Genomic DNA, 22,241 nt, shown 5'->3' on the forward strand with positions numbered 1-22,241 from the left:
GCTTACATGAGACCGCCAGTGTAATGTTGAACTGTGTCGGCAACACAGGGTGTGTGGGTAGCCAGCTCAGTGGAATTTTTAGTTGCCAGCTGGTCACTGATCCAGTGTATCAAGCAGTGTAGATGCATCCATCAAAGAACTTGTTACATTTGCAGCTGTCTTTCTCTGGAGCCACATGTGGTGCTTCCTCGCCTCCACTACTCACTTGCACCATCCTGGCTCGTAGCCATCCCATCGTGCACATGGGGGGTTGCTATAGTAGATAGTTTAATCTCTGTTAGTTATAAAGTTTGAGTAACATTGTGATTACATTTGTTTGTTGATATCTACTCACCTTTTGTCCTTTTTGTGGGTATCAGAGTGAGAATGAAGGCAACTGGACAAGTTCACAGTTTATTTGTCCAGAATGTGTTGTGAACTTTGAATGCTTTCATTTCATTTTTTGGCTATTACATAGGTTCATTTGACACTGGTAGCAGTCAGTATGTAATTTACAATGTACATATGCCTCTTTCATCTATTCTTCATGTAATTTTCAATGTACACATAGTGAACGTAGATGGATTTATACACTAGGCATATATAAATGAACTGTTTTATTTGAACCTTTGTTCCAGGTTAGCTGGTTTCCTGGTTATTGTAGTTGAGGCTCCCTGTTGCTGCATGTTTCTGGATTTTGTTCAAAATATCAGTGACTGGGTAGAAAAGAGGCCATATTGGAATAGAGGAGCATTCTATTGCATGTGAGTATTATAGAATTATAGATAGTGCTAGTTCAACACATGTGGAAATGGAGAGGTCTCTCTCTCTCTCTCTCTCTCTCTCTCTCTCTCTCTCTCTCTCTCTCTCTCTCTCTGAGCTGGTACAGTCATCATAACAAATGCTGCACTGCATGAATACATCTGTGAATTTAAAACTGTTCATACTATGTATTTGTGGGCAGAAAAAGGAACAATGAATTGCAAAACAAAAGGTAGCATACTGCTGCTCAAAATGCAGTTGATAAAAACATCAAATTAATTAAGATCCATACTATTGGATAAAAAGTATCAAGACAGTTATTACTGGACATTAATATGGAAATTGTTTACCCTTTGCTTTTGTGATGTCCAGAACATTGCTGGAGACATTTTCAACGAGGTGCGGGAATGGCAGCCCATTTTTCCCCAGAGAGCCGAAACCAGGGAAGGTTGTGATGATGGACACTGGGGTTTGATGTGAAATCAACTTTCTAACTTGCCAAAAGTGTTCCATTTGGTTCAGGCCAGGATCTTGGACAGTCAGTCCATTTCAGGAATGTTATTGTTCAATGTTAATGTTCAAACCCACATCCTGCCCCACAAATGCTGCACTCTGACAATGTGAATTGTCATACTGATACATAACAATCAATATCTCCAGACTGTTCTTCTACTGTATACAACACTGTAAAGTGTATTCATATCCTTCCACAGTCAGCATTTCCGTAGGCACCCTTACTGTAATACCACCTGCTCTGTACTTCACTGTTGGCACTACACTTAATAGCATGTAACATTCTCCAAGCATTTACCAAACCCAAACCCATCTATCAGATTGCCACAGGGTATAACTTGATTCCTCACTCCAAATCACTCAATTCTGATCACCCACTGTTGGCATTAATCTTGACACCACGTCAGTCATCACCTAGCATTGACTGCAGAAGTGTATGTCTTACAAGATGCTGCTCTTGACCATTGTACACTATTTGTTTCCACTCCCTGAGCACAGTCACTGTGCTAGCTGGACTGCTAGTAGCATTTTGGAACTTGAGTGAGTTCTACTGCTGAAAATTAATATGATTTATTTATTTATTTAAACAATCGCCCTCCTCATTGCCCAATGTGCCCATCTGTACATGAGGTTTGTTTAGTCTTGGTTTCATTGTGGTTGTTCCTTCATGTGTCCAGTTCATAATCATGTCAACAACAGTCAGCCTTGGCAGCTTTGGAAAGGTGGGATTTGTTACTACTACCGAGTGAGGTCGCACAGTGATTGGCACACTGGACTTGCACTCAGGAGGACGATGGTTCAAATCCACGTCCTTCCATTCAGATTTAGATATCTCATGATCCCTAAATCACTCCAGGCAAATGCCAGGATGGCTCCTTCGGTGGGGTGTGGCCAATTTCCTTCCCCTTTCTTGACACATTTTGACCATGTGCTCAGTCTCTAGTGACCTCTGTGTGGATGGGACATTAAACCCAATCTTCCTTGATTTGTTACTAGTCCACGACCAAAACTGCTCAGCTCTCTTGACTTATTGTGCTGTTATTGCTTCTATATTGACAACACACTGCTCCTTCCCTCATTTATATTGACAAGTCTTCCTTTTGTGACATCTAGTAATAAATTCCATGTTACATAGGGATAACTGAAAACATTTGATCAGTAGTGTAAATGTGAAGTTGGATGAAAGCCTCTATTGCATATTGGAATAAAATAAAACTATATGAAAGGGAGCTGATTGTTGTATTTCTTGAAGTAATTCAATCCAGACATGGATCTCAACCATCGTTAACATGGATAAAGTAACATTATCACACTGCCTAACACAAAGATTTTCATGTAGTTGGCAGGGGACTGAGTTATTCATTTGACTGGTTTTCTGCTCTGTGTGAATGTCATTGCTGCTTCATTTCCTAGTGGGCCATTTCTTCATTTGTCAGTCCTCTGTACCTCGACCTTTCTTCAGATCAGTTTGGAGCTTATCTTTCCTGCTTCTCTGCTTCTCTCTTCTACTTCACATGTTCTTGAACAATGACATTTTTGAGCCCATCACTATATGCCCACTCCATTTTTCTGTGTTGCTTTTATTACTGTCAGTACTTGCTTGGATTATCTCATTCTTCTTAGCAATTTTATTTCTCACTTACGTATTTTTTCCATTCTTTGCCACATTCATATTAATCCTGCCAGATTGTATGACACATTCTCAGGGAGGAAAATCAGGAGAACGATGGTTCAAACCCACATCCTGCCATTCAGATTTAGGTTTCCCATGATCACTAAATCGTTGGTTGGGGGAGGTTATAAATGAGGGGCAGATCACTCCTACCCGATATTGTGTACAGAATTATTTTAAGATTGAAACTTCAATGGGATCATGTGGAGGCATTGTCCCAGAGTCCAACTCAGGCCCTCCTGCTGACCTTGGAGAGCTAATGATGAATACAGACATTCCACCACTTGTATACCTCAATGCTATTGACAACTTTGACCCTTTCAGACCCTCTGGTTACAATTGTGTACATTAACCTTTACTGTATCTTAGCTGCAACAGAAGTAGTTTTTCCCAATGGAAATCTGAGGTACACATTTATGACTGTTAACCTTTTCACCATGTGCAAATGCTGCCTACTGTTGGGTATCACTATGAAAATATAAGCAAGTCAGTGTAGCAGTGCACAGAGCTCATGACCACCAGAATGCATGAATGTGGTTGGTTCACTATATTCCACTGTGTAATTGAATATTGTTATTTTGCATGGGTCAAAATCATCTATTCACTCACTCAGTGACCGTACTGGCACCAAAATGGAATATAACAGAGAGAAGGCCGAAATACTGAATTCAATCTTCAGAAACTATTTCACCACTTAAGATCAAAACATGGTCCCCCTCTTTCAATCGTCGTATGAACATCTAAATGGCAGATACTGAGATAACCAATTGCAGACTAGAAAACCAACTACAATTGCTTAGTAGTGGAAAGATGTCAGGTCCAAATGAGATACCTGTAAGATTCTATAAAGATCGTAAGAAAGAACTTGCTCCCCTTCTGGCAGTAATTTAACAGAGATCGCTTGAGCAATGGAAGAAAGCGCAGGTCATTCCCATTTTTAAGAAGGGCCATAGGACAGACGCACACAATATTAGACGTGTATAGTTAATGTCAATCTGTTGTAGAATTATGGAACGTGTTTTATGCTCAAGAATTATGATGTTCTGGAGAATGAAAATCTCCTCTATAAAAATCAACATGGATTCCACAGTGAGATCCACAGTGCTGTAGACAACGGCACTCAGGTTGATGCTGCATTCTTTTACTTCAGGAAAGCATTTGAGACTATCCTGCACAGCCGTTTGATGAAGAAAATACAACTATCGGAGCAGATTTGTGACTAGATTCAAAACTTCCTTGCAGATAGAACTCAGCACATCGCTCTTAACTGAACAAAATCTACAGATGTAAAGGTAATTTCTGGAGAACCCCAAGGAAGTAAGGAAGTGTGATAGGACCGTTACTGTTTAAAGTATATATAAATCATGTAGATCAACTGGGAGAGTATCAGGGAGGCTTCAGGAAGACCCGATTCTGTGCTGAACAGCTCCTCAATCTTAAAACTGTGCTGGCACATTCCAAGATGAGAAACTGCAATGTGGTTGTCACCTTTGTTGATTTCAGCTAGGCCTATGACTCCTTTGATACAGAAAGACTTAACAAAATACTCCAGGAACTAGGACTAGACAACAAAACCCGCAGACTTGTTCTAGAAACCTTGATAATCACCCATTCCAAGATCGAATTGAGAGGTGAGCTCTCAGAAAGCTTCAAGATAAAAACTGGAGTGAGACAAAGGGATAGACTCTCCCCAACTTCTTTTTAACTGTGTCCTTGAAAAGATTGTGAGAGAATGGTACAAGGAAGTGACCAATGTGGGTGTTCAGAGTAGTGTCTACATGGGCTGTAAGAACAAAGGACTGATTGTAGATTGCCTGGCTTTTGCGGATGACATGGCACTGATTGCTGATTCTCTCAAAACGGCAACAATGCAGGTAAGTTGTCTCAGAAAACAGGCAGGCAGAGTGGGTTTTCAGGTGTCACTGGAGAAAACAGAATTCTTCACCAACATCAAAGAAGCTAACAGAGATGTTGCTAGACCAGGGAAGCATCAAAAGAACTGAGAAGTTTAAGCATCTCAGTGAATGGATTGAACACAACTTATCAGAAAAAACTTCTTATCCATAAGAATCAACAAGTTGGAACTAGCCTATTGACTGACTATGAACAACTACAACAAAAAATGCCTGTCACGCAACCTGAAACTTAAGCACTACACATCATACATACGACCAGAAGCCCTGTACGCCATGGAATGTCTTTCTATGAGCTGGAGAGGTCTGATGGAGAAATTGGAAGTCATTGAGAGGAGAATCCTCAGGAAGATCGTAGGCATGTTAGAAGAAGATAGGGAATTCAGAAAGCAACATAACTTGGAGCTCTACAAACATATCGAGAGGCTCTCTGATAGTGCAAGAAAAAGAAGGGTAGCTTTCTATAGCCATGTTGCAAGATTGCCTCCAAACAGATTGACCAACCATCTGTTCACCTTCTGGCAAAACAAGAAGGTTCGCACCACTTGGATGACAGAAACTGAAAAGGACATTAAAGAACTGGGAATAACTGATCCCCAGAAAAATCAGTCTGTGAGACGTACCCTGAAAGAAGCCCAAGGATTTCAGGAAAAGCCCCGAAGGAAAGGAACCCCCTGGACAGAAGAAAGGAAGGAGTTACATTGGCAGCGGATGCGACAATACTGGGCAAAGAGCAGACCCCAACAGTTCAACAAGTGTGGTCCAAAGTAGGCCCATTCAAAACGAGGAGGAGGAGAAGAAATGATGTAGTAGAAAGTGTCGGATGTTCTTTAAGGCTGTTCACAGATGATGCAGTTGTCTATAATAAAATAGCTATGCCAGAGGATAGTAATGATTTGCAGAATGTTCTCCAAAGAATTGATGAATGACTCAGACTCTGACAGTTGACACTGAGTGTAAATAAATGTAACATTGCGCATACAATGGAAAAGAAATCCACTACTTTCAGCTACGCTATTGATGGCAAACTGCGGAAAACAGTATCTGCCGTAAAATACACACATAAAAAAGTTTCGCATCACTCCAGTTCCCAGAACTCCTGAAGATAGACTTTGACTGTGGATATTGTATCACAGGCACAGTCTCTTTGAATGTTCAGAGATATCACTAAACCTGCCCAAAGATGTAAACAACCATGCATGAACAGTGCCTATTAGATGGAGGGGGTCCAACAACCAATCAGTTCCAGTCATTCCAACAGGAAGGAGGTACACGGCTCATGTTGTTCGTAGTTCAACCATGCCTAGACGGTCAATACCACGATTCGATCGCATCCACATTGTTACTTTGTGCCAGGATGGGCTCTCAACAAAGCAAGTGTCCAGGTGTCTCGGAGTGAACCAAAATGATGTTCAGACATGGAGGAGAGACTCAACGATAGGAACTGTCGATGACATGCTTCGCTCAGGCCGTCCAAGGGCTACTACTGCAGTGGATGACAGCTACCTATGGATTATGGCTCAGAGGAACCCTGATGACAACAACGCCACCATGTTGAATGATGCTTTTCGTGCAGCCAAAGGACGTCGTATTAAGACTCAAACTGTGTGCAATAGGCTGCATGATGCGCAACTTCACTCCCAACATCCACAGTGAGGTCCATCTTCGCAACCACGACACCATGCAGCATGGTACACATGGGCCCAACAACATGTAGAATGGACTGCTCAGGATTTGCATCACATTCTTTTCACCAATGAATGTTTCATATGCCTTCAGCCAGACAATCATTGGAGATTTGTTTGGAGGCAATCCGGTCAGGCTGAATGCCTTAGACACACTGTCCAGCGAGTGCAGCAAGGTGGAGGTTCCCAGATGTTTTGGGGTGTCATTATGTGGGGCCGACATCCGCCACAGGTGGTTATGGAAGGCATCGTAACGGCTGTATGATACATTCCTCCGACTGATGGTGCAACCATATTGGCAGCATATTGGCGAGACATTCATCTTGATGGACAACAATTCGCACCCCCATCATGCACATCTTGTGAATGACCTCCTACAGGATAACGACATCGCTTGACTACAGTGGCCAGTATGTTCTCCAGACATGAACCCTATTGCACATGCCTGGGACAGATTGAAAAGGGCTGTTTATGGACGACATGACCTACCAACCACTCTGAGGGATCTATGCCAAACCGCTGTTGAGGAGTGGAACAATTTGGATTGACAGTCCCTTGATGAACTTGTGGATAGTATGCCATGATGAATACAGGCATACGTCAGTGCAAGAGGACATGCTACTGAGTATTAGAGGTACTGATGTGTACAGCAATCTGGACCACGAAGGTCTTGCTGTATGGTGGTACAACATGCAGTGTGTGGTTTTCACGAACAATAAAAAGGGCAGAAATTTTCTGTACAGGTTCCAGAACACTCAGAACCGAGGTGATTCAAAACATTTTTTGGTGTGTGTGTGTGTGTGTGTGGGGGGGGGGGGGGGGGGAGTAACTATCCAGACCATATAAAATAGGTAGTGAGAAAAGCAGATGTCAGACTCAAATTCATAGGAAGACTCTTAAGGAAATGTAGCTCATCCATGAAAGAAGTGGCATATAAGGTACTTGTTTGACTGATTGAGTGTTGTTCATCTGTCTGGGATCCCTACCAGGTAGGGCTGATAGAAGAGACAAACAAGAGCCAACAAAGAGCGGCGTATTTTGTCACAGGATCGTTTAGCCAGTGTGAAAACATTACGGAGATGCTCAACAAACTCCATTGGCAAATGTTACAAGAGAAGTGTTGTGCGTTACGGAGACATTTACTACTGGAATTTTGAAAGCACTTCCCAGGAAGAGTCGGGCAACATACTACTTCCCCTCCCCCCCCCCCCCCCCCCCCCTGCTCCCCCCCTTCCCACATACATCTTGCATAATGACCACAAGGAGAAAATTTGCGAAATTAGAGCCATTACAGAGGCTTACCGGCAGTCATTCTTCCCACATTCTATTTGTGAGTGGAACAGCATTGCATAGTTCAGTTTTTGATATAAAAAGTACCCTCTGCCACACACCATGAGTTAGCTTCAATGATAAATTTACTATTTATTACTATAGAGAATATATCATATTTAGGAAATTTAGTTCATAAAATGAAACCAAGTGTACAAATTATGTTTAGTAAACAAGTACATATCTTTGTAAAAAATCACGTAAGAGCATTACCACATAAATAAAAATTTTTCTTTTCTCCAGAAAAGAATTCAGGTCTGAAAGGGTTAAGCATGCACCAGGGTTTCCATCCCATATTTTGGTAACTTTACTTTTCTGGTCACTAAGTTGTGAACAGGTATTTTGTCTGTTGTGATCTCATTCAGCTGCATCTGTCGTCACTCTATGGCTTCCTGTTCATGAAGACTGGTGTCAGTGTATTATTCCATGTCAGTTCAACCAGGGGCTCCCAATCATAGTCTCAGATTTAACTAAAATTCAGTACACTAATTCTACCGTGTGTGGAACACTCGTGTACAAATTATTAGTTTCCCCTGCCAATTAGCTCCAGAATTATGACTTTTGAAAGAAGTTGACGTGACTCGGAAATTGCAACCCGTATCTGGCAATCTATCTTCAGACCCAACTTCAGGTCTTAATAACTTTGGAACTATTCCAAACAGTCCAGTGAAATTTTTACAACCCAGTAACATCCATTTAGAGAACACACTCCATGAATCAAAATACCAACAACATATTTCTGAGGGAAAATAAAAAATTCCAAAATGTGATTAAATAAAGTAATACGTTAAAAAGTACATATTGTAGGTACCCTTTATGCCTAATACAATTCACTCAAAAAGGGTGTAAATTTTTTTGTGGTAAGCTTAATGTGGCCTAAACACACAGAACTCATCATGCCCATATGTGACACAGTTACATGCACACGAAAATACAAAAATTTGAAAAATTACCTGAAAAACATAGATTTTCGAAGTATGGTAGCACAAAAGGGACAAGTGATATCCAAGCCAAATTTCAAACACTGCATAAGAAGACCTTAATATAATATGTGGCAAAATTTCAACTTGTTATTGCAAGGAATTTGTGTACAATAAAAGTTGACAGAGATGTATTGGTTACGTTCCTTTTAACACAATTTAGCAAGTAATAGTGATGATGCAGACAGCTTGTTTCAGATAAAGCTGCAGCAATTGTTCTGCCGGTTACAAATAATCCCATCCAGTACTAATTGCGAAATTTTTTTAGAGGGCCAGGATGTTAACCCGGCCGACTGGGAGCAGGAGAGGCACCACAAGAGATTTTAATTTCCACTGGCCTGAATATAGTTTGATGGAACCCATTACACCCATTACAATTAAAAATGTGAATTCCACAAAGTGAAATACAGAGACATATGATGGAAGAATGCTGTGTAAAGAGGCGTGGCACTGCACTTTGGCACACTGAAGACCAAATAACACATTCCCTTGAACATGTGTGTTTTATGTATCAGACTCTTCAGAAAGATGTGCGCTACAAATGAAGAAAGTCGATTTTTTTTAATTTTTGGCGTCCTACCTCAAATGCTCTAGAGAGGGGGAGCGCCACTATCTAATGTGACCCGTGTTTGCTTTAAGTGATTTTGCTGTTTCCTCGTAGTTTGTTGCACGTCAAATGAAAACGAAACGGATTTCTGTGGCCGGGAGCCATCAAGTGAATTGAAATACATTCACACGATTACGGAAGGGGGTTCGCATCGTCCCCTACGCTCCTCGGAGTAGGGGACCTCATCTTAGTCATCATCAAAATATGTTACTAGTTTCAGATTTTATTTTTTTCCACATTTCTGCCAGTCAAGCACTAATTGCCTTGCAGAACAATGAAGTTATTTTTGTCCATTTTTTAAAAGAAAATTGACTTTTATTAATTTTTTCTACTGAATCAGTCAATTTATTTGAAACAAAGTGTTTAATTCCGCACTATTGCTAGTTTCAACTGTTCATGTATTTCAAGTTCACAGTTTCATCTTCTAGCACGTATGGCATTATGCCATAATAAAGAACCAAACTTGAGATAATACAGTACTGGTACTCCAAGAAAATTTGCATCTGAATCTGGACATACGAATTTGCACTTTTAAGCTGAATTATGCATTTTAGTATGGTCCACAAAATTCCCGTGCTCTTGGAGTATCCTCTGATGTCTTGTTTCTTTTATGACATAATGTAAGATCTTTTAATGTTTTACACGTACGAACACACGGGCTTCATGCGCCATCGTAGCTGCGCAAGTGTGGTGACGCCTGTTATCTGGCGCTCTCTGGCAAGTACTGAAACAAATCTATTTCTAACAGGTTGCGGGAAAATATTCTGAATGGTTGTTTGAAAAGCTTTACTTTAAAAGTAAATTTCCTTTTACGCAAGATGAACTGTGTGCATGAATGTCCAATGAATTACGTAAGTCACAGAGCGTTTGACTCTCATTCAAAAATCATATCTTTGATGACGACCATTTAGAATATTTTCGAGCCCAGATCAGACATTTATGTCATTGTTAAAAATTTTACAGGCACATTTGTGTGATGTATCTTAAAGCGTAACACGTGCATAAAAGATCAACATTGTGTGTAAAAGCTTAGCTTCTCTTGCAGCTTATTAATCTTAGAGACCAGTATTACACATGAAAGATTTTCTTTTCTTGTAAAGACACTATGTATTTTAATTTAAACCAATGCCTTTTCCTATTTGTGTGTTCGCACTACTTAACACTGATGTTGCTATTGGCTGACTACATCATGTGTCCTATGCTCTGAATATCCACTGTCATCGGCTGGTGAGATCACTTGACATGAGATACAACTGGCTTACAAAAGCGCATCACAGTCTCGATTTCAATCATTTGGAAAGTAACATGTGGTGTTCGGTGGAATTCGAATTTATATTTTCGTAATACGAAAATATGCAGTGTACATGTTGCTGCACATCAGATATCTTTACTCTGAGTTTTGTTTTCTAAAGTGCACAAAATTCTACACCGGTGTATAAAACCACAACCGTTGAAAGGATTGATAAGTTTTACAGTTCCGAGGAAAAGTATACTGTTACTTAACATGGAAAAGTGTATTTTCATCCAGGAGAAAGTGTGTGTGTGTGTGTGTGTGTGTGTGTGTGTGTGTGTGTGTGTGTGTGTGTGTGTGTGGGTGTTTTTTATTTTTTTTTATTTTTTACCGTGTATACACCCTGGTATTGCTTCATAGCTACTTCACTTCTCATGGTTAGTATGGAAAAAAAGCTGGTCGTGAGATGTTCTTCTGAACGCTTCAGTTTTCAGTGAAATTCTCTCTAGAGAGAGTCTTACATTTCTTTAGATAAGGTTACATTTCAGCGCAAACTCTCCCATTATGAGAGGAAACTGGATTACACACTTTGGAGAAAAGTGGTGACATATTGGGAACACTTGTCAAAACTATATCGTTTATGGTTTTCATCCTTCACGCAATGAAAGAGCGTAATCTGCATGCCACCACAAAGTAAGTGACGATAGTGATCTAAAAATATCTGCTGCTTAAGTAAAACCAAATTTGTTTGTTTAGTAAAGCGATGCACACATGTGGTACAGTAGGTATTATGAATGTGTACATATGAAGGAACGCTGAACTACTGATGGATATTGAAAGGGACATGTAACTGTTGGAAGAAATTATCAAAATTGGATCGGAAACTATTGAAGGAAAAGCTGTCTTAACATCTATGCAGATATGTGGCAGCCATGAATTTGTAGAGAAGCTTCAAAGCCAAAAGGCCGCATGGAAAACAGTTCATTCATTGTCTTAATATGGAAACAAAGCAATTTATCTGGCATCCAAAAAGGGCATGAGTATTGGCTTTTGGGCCAAGCATAGAAGATTGTAAACTGTTTTCCTGCCGCCATGGTTAAAGTATACCATGTGTGGCAAAATGGTGCCATCCAAAATCGACAACTGTGGTGCACCATAGCCTGTAGATAAAAGGTGTGAATGAAGGATGCAGAGGCATCTGTGGGTGAATAGATGTGCAACTGTTGAGCAGCTGACCACCCAAAGGACTGAAGGAGCTAAAAACAATGTCTCCTCCATGATTGTTCAGTGAATGTTGCTGCATATGGGCTTCCGCAGCAGGCATCTGATTCCTGCACGCATACTGACTGTTGTTCTTCAGTGACAAAGGATGGAATTTGCATGCCAGTACTGCAAAGGGACATTATCTGAGTGACGACACATGACCTTTTCAGATGAATTACATTTTAAGATAGCTGTTAGTATGTACAGTGTAAAATGTCTGAAAGCAAGTTTTCTGAAGGTTCAAGGCCAGAAGAGGGAGTGTTATGCTCTGGGTAATGGTTTTTAGTGTTCCCTGGGTGATCATGCCATCCAGAAAGGCACAATGAATCAACAGAAGTATGCATCTATCCTTGGGGACCACGTCCATCCCTACATTGTTTCTTCCTTGGCACACTGGCACCTACCAGCAGGACAATGCAACATGCCACATAGCTTGCAGTGTACATGCAAAAGTATGAGTTTATCATACTCTCCTGGCTAGCAAACTCCCTAAATTTAAACTCGACCGAGAATCTGTGGAACCACCTCGATCGAGCTGTTTGTGCCATGGATCCTCGGCCAAAAAACATAGGGCAGCTGATCACAACACTGGAGTTGGCATGGCTCCACATCCCTGTCAGCACCTTCTGCAACTTACTGACTCTCTTCTTGCACCTCACAGTGCTACAATGAAAAAGGTTGTTACGAGGTGGCGGCTGTCCACTGGTTAGCATTCAGGCTCTGTAATTAATGGATCCCAGGATCTAGTCTCCCTAATCCTTTTTTTAGTTATATTTTTTCTGACAGTGGTCTTATTGTTTCATACATATGACATTTGAAAAGCAATATTATGAAAAAAAAGGTGTGTTGGCCTGAACTGTTATTGTTCCGTGTCATTTGGCTGTTTACTAATTTTAATTATTACAATAAATATTATTTTTAGCTGTAGACAAGCAAATGACCAAATACATAAACGTTCCATGAACATGCATATCTGTCATGATTTGCGAAATCCATTATACCTGCAGTCTGGTAAGGCACCCAGAACTGCTTAGTATCTGGATTCTTCAACTTACAATTCATTTGGCGTAAGATTTGCTTGCTGACTTTTCATCAGGGCTCTGATGACCATGATGTCGAGCACACCTTCAGCCCTCAGAGGAAAACGAAATCTTAAGACAGTCACCAGAACAAGCACAAATAGAACATGAAGTGACACACATGTTAGATATAGAAGAAAAATTTCAGCTAACATATATAGAATACAAAGACACAAATACAGACATAAGACCATTCTTGCATAGACCACCAAATAACCCACAAGTCGAAACAACAATAAAAATTATCAACACAATCATACACAACAAAATAAATGAAAATACAACTGTGGAAGAGTTACAACTGCTGATTTATATAGGAGCACTCACTACACTAAATATACACACTAGGCAGAGATCAGAACCAACCAACACACAGAAGAAACCCACAAAACCAACATGGCAACACAGGCTACAGATCAGAATAGAAAAACTGAGAAGAGACATCGGACAGCTAACACAATTTATAAGAAATGAAATATCAGACAAAAAACGAAAAAGGTTAGGTAAAATCTCACAACAAGAAGCAATAGAGCAATTAGATGAAAAGAAGCAGAAATTACAAGCATTGGCCAAACGACTTAGAAGATACAAAAAAAAGTGAAAATAGAAGGAAACAAAACCAAACATTCAACGCAAACCAAAAGAAATTTTACCAGACAATACACACACACATTAAAATAGACAATCCACCAAACATAACAGACTTGGAAAACTTCTGGAGCAACATATGGTCAAACCCGGTACAACATAACAGACACACACGGTGGATACAAGCAGAAACAGACTCATACAAGATGATACGACAAATGCCCGAAGTGATAATTTTGCAACATGAAGTCACCCGAGCAATTAATTCTACGCACAATTGGAAAGCCCCTGGAAGAGATAAAATAGCAAATTTCTGGCTAAAGAAGTTCACCTCAACACATTCACATCTAACTAAATTATTTAACAGTTACATTGCAGACTCGTACACCTTCCCTGATACACTTACACGTGGAATAACTTATCTGAAACCTAAAGATCAAGCAGACACAGCAAACCCAGCTAAATATCGCCCCATAACATGCCTACCAACAATATACAAAATATTAACCTCAGTCATTACACAAAAATTAATGACACATACAACACAGAACAAAATTATAAATGTAGAACAAAAAGGCTGTTGCAAAGGAGCACGAGGATGTAAAGAGCAACTGATAATAGATGTAGAGGTGACATACCAAGCTAAAACTAAACAAAGGTCGCTACACTACGCATACATTGATTACCAAAAAGCTTTTGATAGTGTACCCCACTCATGGTTACTACAAATATTGGAAATATACAAAGTAGATCCTAAATTGATACAGTTCCTAAACATAGTAATAAAAAACTGGAAAACCACACTTAATATCCAAACAAATTCAAATAATGTCACATCACAGCCAATACAGATTAAGCGTGGAATATACCAAGGAGACTCATTAAGTCCTTTCTGGTTCTGCCTTGCTCTGAACCCACTATCCAACATGCTAAATAATACAAATTATGGATACAATATTACTGGAACATACCAACACAAAATCACACATTTGCTATACATGGATGATCTAAAACTACTGGCAGCAACAAATCAACAACTCAACCAATTACTAAAGATAACAGAAGTATTCAGCAATGATATAAATATGGCTTTTGGAACAGACAAATGTAAGAAAAATAGCATAGTCAAGGGAAAACACACTAAACAAGAAGATTACATATTGGATAACCACAGCGACTGCATAGAAGCTATGGAAAAAAAGATGCCTACAAATATCTAGGATACAGACAAAAAATAGGAATAGATAATACAAATATTAAAGAAGAACTAAAAGAAAAATATAGACAAAAACTAACAAAAATACTGAAAAAAGAATTGACAGCAAGAAACAAGACAAAAGCTATAAACACTTACGCTATATCAATATTGACCTACTCGTTGGAGTAGTGAAATGGAGTAACACAGACCTTGAAGCACTCAGTACACTTACACGATCACAATGCCACAAATACAGAATACATCACATACATTCAGCAACAGAAAGAATCACATTAAGCAGAAAGAAAGGAGGAAGGGGATTTATCGACATAAAAAACCTACATTATGTACAGGTAGATAATTTAAGAAAATTCTTTCTAGAACGAGCAGAAACTAGCAAAATACACAAAGCAATCACTCATATGAATACATCGGCTACATCACTGCAATTTAATAACCACTTCTACAACCCTTTAGATCACATAACATCAACAGATACAAAGAAAGTAAATTGGAAAAAGAAAACACTACATGGCAAGCACCCGTATCATCTAACACAGCCACACATTGATCAAGACTCATCCAACACATGGCTAAGAAAAGGCAATATATACAGTGAGATAAAAGGATTCATGATTGCAATACAGGATCAAACAATAAACACCAGATATTACAGCAAGCATATTATTAAAGGTCCCAATACCACAACAGGTAAATGCAGACTTTGCAAACAACAAATAGAAACAGTAGATCACATCACAAGCGGATGTTCAATACTAGCAAATACAGAATACCCCAGAAGACACGACAATGTAGCAAAAATAATACAACAACTTGCCATACAACATAAACTAATAAAACAACACATTCCCACATACAAGTATGCACCACAATGTACTGGATAATGATGAATACAAATTATACTGGAACAGAACCATTATAACAGATAAAACACCACCACATAACAAACCTGACATCATACTCACCAATAAAAAGAAGAAATTAACACAACTAATCAAAATATCCATACCCAATACAACAAATATACAGAAGAAAACAGGAGAAAAATTGAAAAATACATCCGACTGGCTGAGGAAGTCAAGGACATGTGGCATCAGGATAAAGTTGACATTGTATCAATTATACTATCAACTACAGGAGTCATGCCACACAATATCCACCAGTACATCAACGCAATACAGCTACATCCAAACATATATATACAACTACAGAAATCTGTAATTATTGATACATGTTCAATTACCCAAAAGTTCCTAAATGCAATGTAACATGTACCATACAGTTGAAAGGAAGTCACACTTGATCAAGGTCCGCGTCACTTTCCATTTTTGACCAGACATAACGTCTGAGAAAAGAAAGAATGAATAGTGTATGTGTGAATTTTTTGAAAATCACCATCACACAATCACCAGTGTTGAAAAAAAATATACATTTAAAATCCAAACAAAAGAGAGTGAAACTTGATCTAACAATTAGCCAATTATGGAGCTTGAACGCTAAACACCTGACTGTCGCCACCACAAGGTCAGTGTTGCAACACACAGATATTCGTGAGTGTTTCTCAAAATTGCCTAAGTAGTATGTCTTACTACTTGCACATTATGCTGTCCTAATAACTTCGAAAAGTGCACCAAGCTTGGAATAAATCTGTGACCCAAACTCCATCACTGGATGTACCTGCAAAATTATCATTGTACAGCACATAATTCAGGAAATATGATATTATAAACATTACCGTATTTACTCGATTCTAAGCCGCACTCGAATCTAAGCTGCACCTGAAAAATGAGACTCGAAATCAAGGGAAAAAAATGTTCCCGAATCTAAGCCGCACCTGAAATTTGAGACTCAAAATTCAAGGGTCGAGAAAAGTTTCAGACCGCACCTCCAAATCGAAGCAAAGTTGGTCCATTGTAGTATGAGACACAATTTAGGTCGAAAGGATGAAGATACAGCTACAGTAGTTTGGTTCGAGTCGTAAGCTTAACAGTTAAGATTTTACCAAGTAGCTGTTGCTATGTGTCAGGCGCTCCATCCTTATTTATACGGGTACCCTTCCTTTTTCACGTGCTTTGTCTGGTTTGAATCGATTGCTTATTTTGCTTTGATCTGATAAGTGCTGTTCTCGTTGTTATAGGTGTTTACGTCACTCTAAGCTGAAAATGTATTATTGCACTGTGTCATGCATTGTTTGTCGCATTCTGATAATGAGTGTTTACGACCTGTAGCCACCCGCGGCATGGCTCGCTTTTGTGCACGCTACTGCCGCTTACAATAAGAAAGAGAGGAATGTTCTCATAAGCGAAACAAAAGCAATAGACTGCTATTTGTTGTTACTTACTCTGCTGCTTTCTTTGATAATGATCAACAAGAACCAAATGATAGACTGCGTATGATAGATGATGTTCTGAACGAGAGTTTAGCGAACATTTTTGTCCGTTTGAAAATCTTTGCAGACGCCTCTTTAGTATGTTACATTTAGCACAGAAATTACACACATTTTAGATTTAAAAATCTAGTCAGTTGCCGTGCTTCATTTCAGACTGTATCACTATTCAGCATAAGAATAATATGAATATAAACATGACATGATATATATATTCTTCCACGTTCGCTGTTGTCTCACTCTAGTTTCGTAGTTTATTAGGCAGACAGGATTTAAATGAGATAGCAGCAAACACGAAAGAATACACGGCATAATGTTTACATTCTTCTACCTTTTCTTTCAATTTATTTGCTAATGCAGAAGTTTTGGTGCCAGTATTTATCTTCGTGCCTGCAAAGCATCCTTGTGTAGCGCTACATATATTTGACGGCAGAAGTTAGTTGTGGCGGCACCTACCAACATTTTTCAAAGGTTCCTCTTACTTTGCACTCGATTCTAAGCTGCAGGCTGTTTTTTGGATTACAAAAACCAGAAAAAAGTGTGGCTTAGATTCGAGTAAATACGGTAAGCCGAACGAAAATGAATCTACAGAGCAAAACTTGCTAGACGTATAGACGAAATATGTGAGCAAAATATGTGAAACATGTTAAATATGTGTGAAATATATTTGAATGTGCATATGTGAACAAAGCCATGGGGAAAAAAACTCATCCTAAACTCCTGGAATGATTTCAGTCGAAATTGGTACACATATTAACTACAGACTGGACAGAAGTACTGCAGGGGTAAGAACCAACAGCCCTCCTGTTGGTGTGAGTGTGATAACATGAACAGAGATGGGAGGGCAAAGAGGTGGACAGACAATGAGGAGGAAGGAGGAGAATGGTGGACAGACAGTGAGGAGGAGGATAGACACAGGGAGAGGAGGAGGTGGATAGAGACAAGAGGAGGGGGAGGAGGGCAGAGAGAGAGGGGGGAGGAGGAGATTTACTACTAAAAACTGGAATAAATACTTACCTGTCAGCTACATTAAGATCAAAAGGTTGGAATGGGCAAGACATACATTCAAAGCTAACGGCAGACTGATTAGCAAGATACTCAGCACAGTGAGGTGGTGGTGGTGGTGGTGGTGGTGGTGGTGGTGGTGCCTATTTAAGTATCAAGGTCTTTTATACTACACATAAGTGATTGTTAAGTTCTCTTGTCAGAATTTGACTTAGATGCAACCTTAATGTTAGTTATACAACAGTAACAAGTTGAATCCTAAAAGTATTCGCAAGAGCAGTCTGGTTAAACCTGGGAATGGAACTGAAGACAAGACCTTTAGGCTGCAATTACAGGGGAAAGCTGTTGAAGGAAATGTTGACAACTTTTTTGTGCTAGTTGCTGCCGTATATCAGGTTGTCTGTAGGTTTGAGAAATAGTGGTCATGACTGTGAAAAGTGGGTCAAACTGGGAGTGTGTGCAAGAAGTGGAGCCTGAATTAGTTTTGTGAACAGCTATGTTACTGAGCAATACACACATTTCTCAGAAAGAAATTGTGAGTGATTGCTGAGTACCTTGAACTTAAAAAAATTATTTAAAGTTTTTTTATTTTCCATTTCTGTGCTTGCAGCATAGCATTGCCTGCAATCTTCTTGTGTCCTGGCTTGGGCAGCATCTTTGGCAGTGGACTAATATTCACGACGGGTGTGATATATGGCCTGATGGCACTAGGGAGAAAGTAAGTATCATGATTAGAATATTCTCTCTCTCTCTCTCTCTCTCTCTCTCTCTCTCTCTCTATCTCTGTGCGTGTCTTCCATTGGGCTATGAGTAACAAAATTAAAGCGTGTTATTTCTTAGTTCACTGCACAATTATTTTTTATGTTAGAAAGGGTTGATTAATGTGTATCTGAGTGTTGGGAAAAAGTTTGTCTGAACATTGAGGGTTTGTTTATACTAACTGTGCGTGATCAGCTTACATAATTTATTTGTATCAGAAGCATCAGATTATGAATTAAAATAAAATAGGAAGATTATGAGAATGGAAGTGACAAATATTTATAGCAATATTTACAAAACAAAGCGGATTAGAGAAACTAATTTAGCCCAGAAGCAAGTGACATCAGTTGGAATAACTCGGCTTCATTGGATGCAACATTAAAGACAGGCATGAATGCATTTTTTTTTTTTTTCTGGGTGTCACCACAACAACACAGGTTACACAGTACTGTTTCTTCCTCTTCTAGAAGATTTGCTTTGGATCTTGTTGTTCCTGTCAAGAGTCTAGAAATGCCTAAACAGACTGCACAGTTTTCATGATAGCCAAGGGCCACTCAGTGATGGTCTTTGAAGCTGATCACAATTCCACTTCAGGCTGAATTTCTGAGGAACCAATTTGTTGATTTTAGCCAATTGGTGCCATATAGTTGGTTCCGTCCAGATGTGGAGGACTTCATTCTGTGTTGGTAGACAGTTCTCTCCTGCTCCTGGACTGAGTCCAGCCAGGTGTTAGATTGTATCTGTGGGAGTAGGTTTCAGTCGGTGAAGAGTTTGTAGTTTTTGTTGAGTATAACATAAACTTGCTTAATGCATGTTAATGAGACACAGAAGCACATTCACCAAAGGTATAACAAAACTGCCAGTGGTGGTGTTTTTGCAACTGTGGTATATCGCCAATTTAAGCCTGTAATTTTTTGGAGGTTATTGTTTCTGCCCCTGACCATTTTAGTGTTGGTACAATTCTGCCTAGATATTGGACTCCAGTCCAAAGTAACACCAAAGTATTTCAGGTAGGGTTGGTGCTCTAGAAATGTACCTGGAGTCTTCTGGATGCATGTCTGTTGTAGAGCCAAAAGGTGTGAACATTGGTTTTTGTGGTGTTGGGCTTCAGTTTTTTCCAAACATAGTGTTGTTTGAGCCTCTCTAGGTCTTGATTGGTGCTCACTCCATCCTTCTCAAATGCAATGCCCTGGATGGCCATACCTCAATCTTCAGTGTAGATGAAGTTTGTGATGTCATTCAGTAGTGGATGGCCCTTGGTTTAAGTATTAAGACTTTTTAACATCAGTAGACTGCCTTTTTGTAAACGATTTTTCTGTCCCTGCCAGTTGCTTCTTCCCTCCTTCAATTGAAAACAACAGATCTAATTTATAATGCTACAAACCACATACCATGCAGCAGTGGAGTGGTTTGAGTGCCTCACTGATATAGAATACCTTATCATAGGTGCAACCACATTGGAGGGCTATTTGTGAAGAGGCAAGACTAACATATAGTTCTGTAGAGGATCCGCAGCATTTTCAGTAGTTGCAAAGACAAATGAATCATCCAGTTTGTCACCTTTGCCACGTTAGCCAACATGGCCTTGCTACGTTTTGCTACAAACAAGTGAAAACAACCATTATTTTTTGTGAGGACATGCAGCTCTACTGTATGGCTTAATAATGATAACTTCTTCAGTACGCTACTCAGGACGTACAATAGACCTGCAATCAAAACTTTGAGTAGAGACTACTCAGGAGGATATTGTCATCAAGAAAAGCAAAACTGGCATTCTGTGACTCAGTGTGGGATGTTACATTCCTTAATTGATTTAGTATGTTAGAGAATTTAAGAAGAGAATTGATATGTTGAAGTTAGACATAGTCGGAATTGAAACTTCCGTGAAAGGCAAAGGTCCCGAGTTCGAGTCTCGGTCGGGCACACAGTTTTAATCTGCCAGGAAGTTTCATATCAGCGCACACTCCGCTGCAGAGTGAAAATCTCATTCTGGATAGTGGGAATTATTGAAGTGTGGAGGCAGGAAGAACTCATGTGATCACGTGAGTACAGATTTATCAACACAAAATGAAATAGTGTTAATGCAGATGTAGTTCTAACAATGAATAAGAAAATAGGAATGCCGGAAAGCTACTATGACCAGCATACTGATAGTCAAGATAGTAGAAGTTTATACACCAGCTAGCTCCACATATGATAAAGAGACTGAAAGAATGTATGATGAGATGAAAGCAATTATTCAGATTGTTAAGGAGGAGAAAATTTTAATTTTGATGTGAGACTGGATTTCAAATGGAAGAGGAGAAAGGTGTGAAAGGAGAAGCCACTTGGTGCAGTTTTCAACAGAGCACAATTTAATCACAGCTGTAGCTTGGTATAAGAATTGTGAAAGAAAATGATAAATGTGCAAGAGATGTGCTGACACCAGAAGGTTTCAGATAGACTGCGTAATGATAACTGTTACTGAAACCAGATTTGGAACTGAAAGACATTTCCAGTGGTGGATGAGGGCTCTGATCATTTTATTTAGTGCATGGCTAATGTACAAGATTGTCAAAAGATACAGCAGATAAAAACAAATGAGAAACAAGGCAACTGACAAGGTTTAATGTATTTCACCACTGAATGTCCAATTCTTCAACCCAGTCAAACAGCATAGCATGAATTTTTCTTAACTGCTGTGATGTGCCTGAACCTGACAGTTCACTGACAATGTTATGTATAGTCTGATGTGAAGCTCGGAGTACTTGACCGCGAAAGGCAAAGGTCCCGAGTTCGAGTCTCGGTCCGGCACACAGTTTTAATCTGCCAGCAAGTTTCAGCTTTTTCCTCTTGTGGACTGCATCTTTGCACCTGTCTTGGACTGTTCATAGCACCTGAGATCATGATATGTAGGTGCAAAGCTGTTATTGTTTCCCACTAACATTTCCATTCTTCAAGAGGCTTAAAATTTCTGGCAATCATATCAGAAGCATCACGCAGAGTAGGATGCCATTATTGTAGACTTTAAGATTTTAAAATGGCAGGTCCCTATGTGTGGGTAGATTGGGATTCCCAGACATCTAGTTGAATTATCTTGTAAGAGCAGTAGATCTACACAAATTAGATGGCATAATACTTGTTAACAGCAGGCATGAAGAAACTGAGGTAGATCTGATAATGCCATATACTATGCACAGTATTCAGTTGGTAGTCTACAAGCTCTGTATGGTGACTGGTCATTGAGAAAGATGCACGATATTCAGCACTTAAGTACACCACATCCTAGGCT

At 39.5% G+C, this 22,241-nt stretch overlaps 1 protein-coding gene across 4 annotated transcripts in view; it reads left to right on the forward strand.

The window, feature by feature from the left end:
- The window catches only part of LOC124616786 (calcium channel flower), a 75,793-nt gene that overhangs the window by 33,629 nt on the left and 19,923 nt on the right, over positions 1-22,241 (forward strand). For 3 of the 4 annotated variants that reach the window (XM_047145200.1, XM_047145199.1, XM_047145198.1), the window contains exons 4-5: positions 618-743; positions 18,822-18,929. In XM_047145200.1, the coding sequence (XP_047001156.1) occupies positions 618-743; positions 18,822-18,929 (234 nt within the window). The remainder of the gene's footprint in view (positions 1-617; positions 744-18,821; positions 18,930-22,241) is intronic. The other variant, XM_047145201.1, reaches the window with a different exon arrangement.

This window comes from Schistocerca americana, chromosome 5 (genome assembly GCF_021461395.2).
Source record: "Schistocerca americana isolate TAMUIC-IGC-003095 chromosome 5, iqSchAmer2.1, whole genome shotgun sequence".
NCBI classification, from domain to species: Eukaryota; Metazoa; Arthropoda; class Insecta; order Orthoptera; family Acrididae; genus Schistocerca; species Schistocerca americana.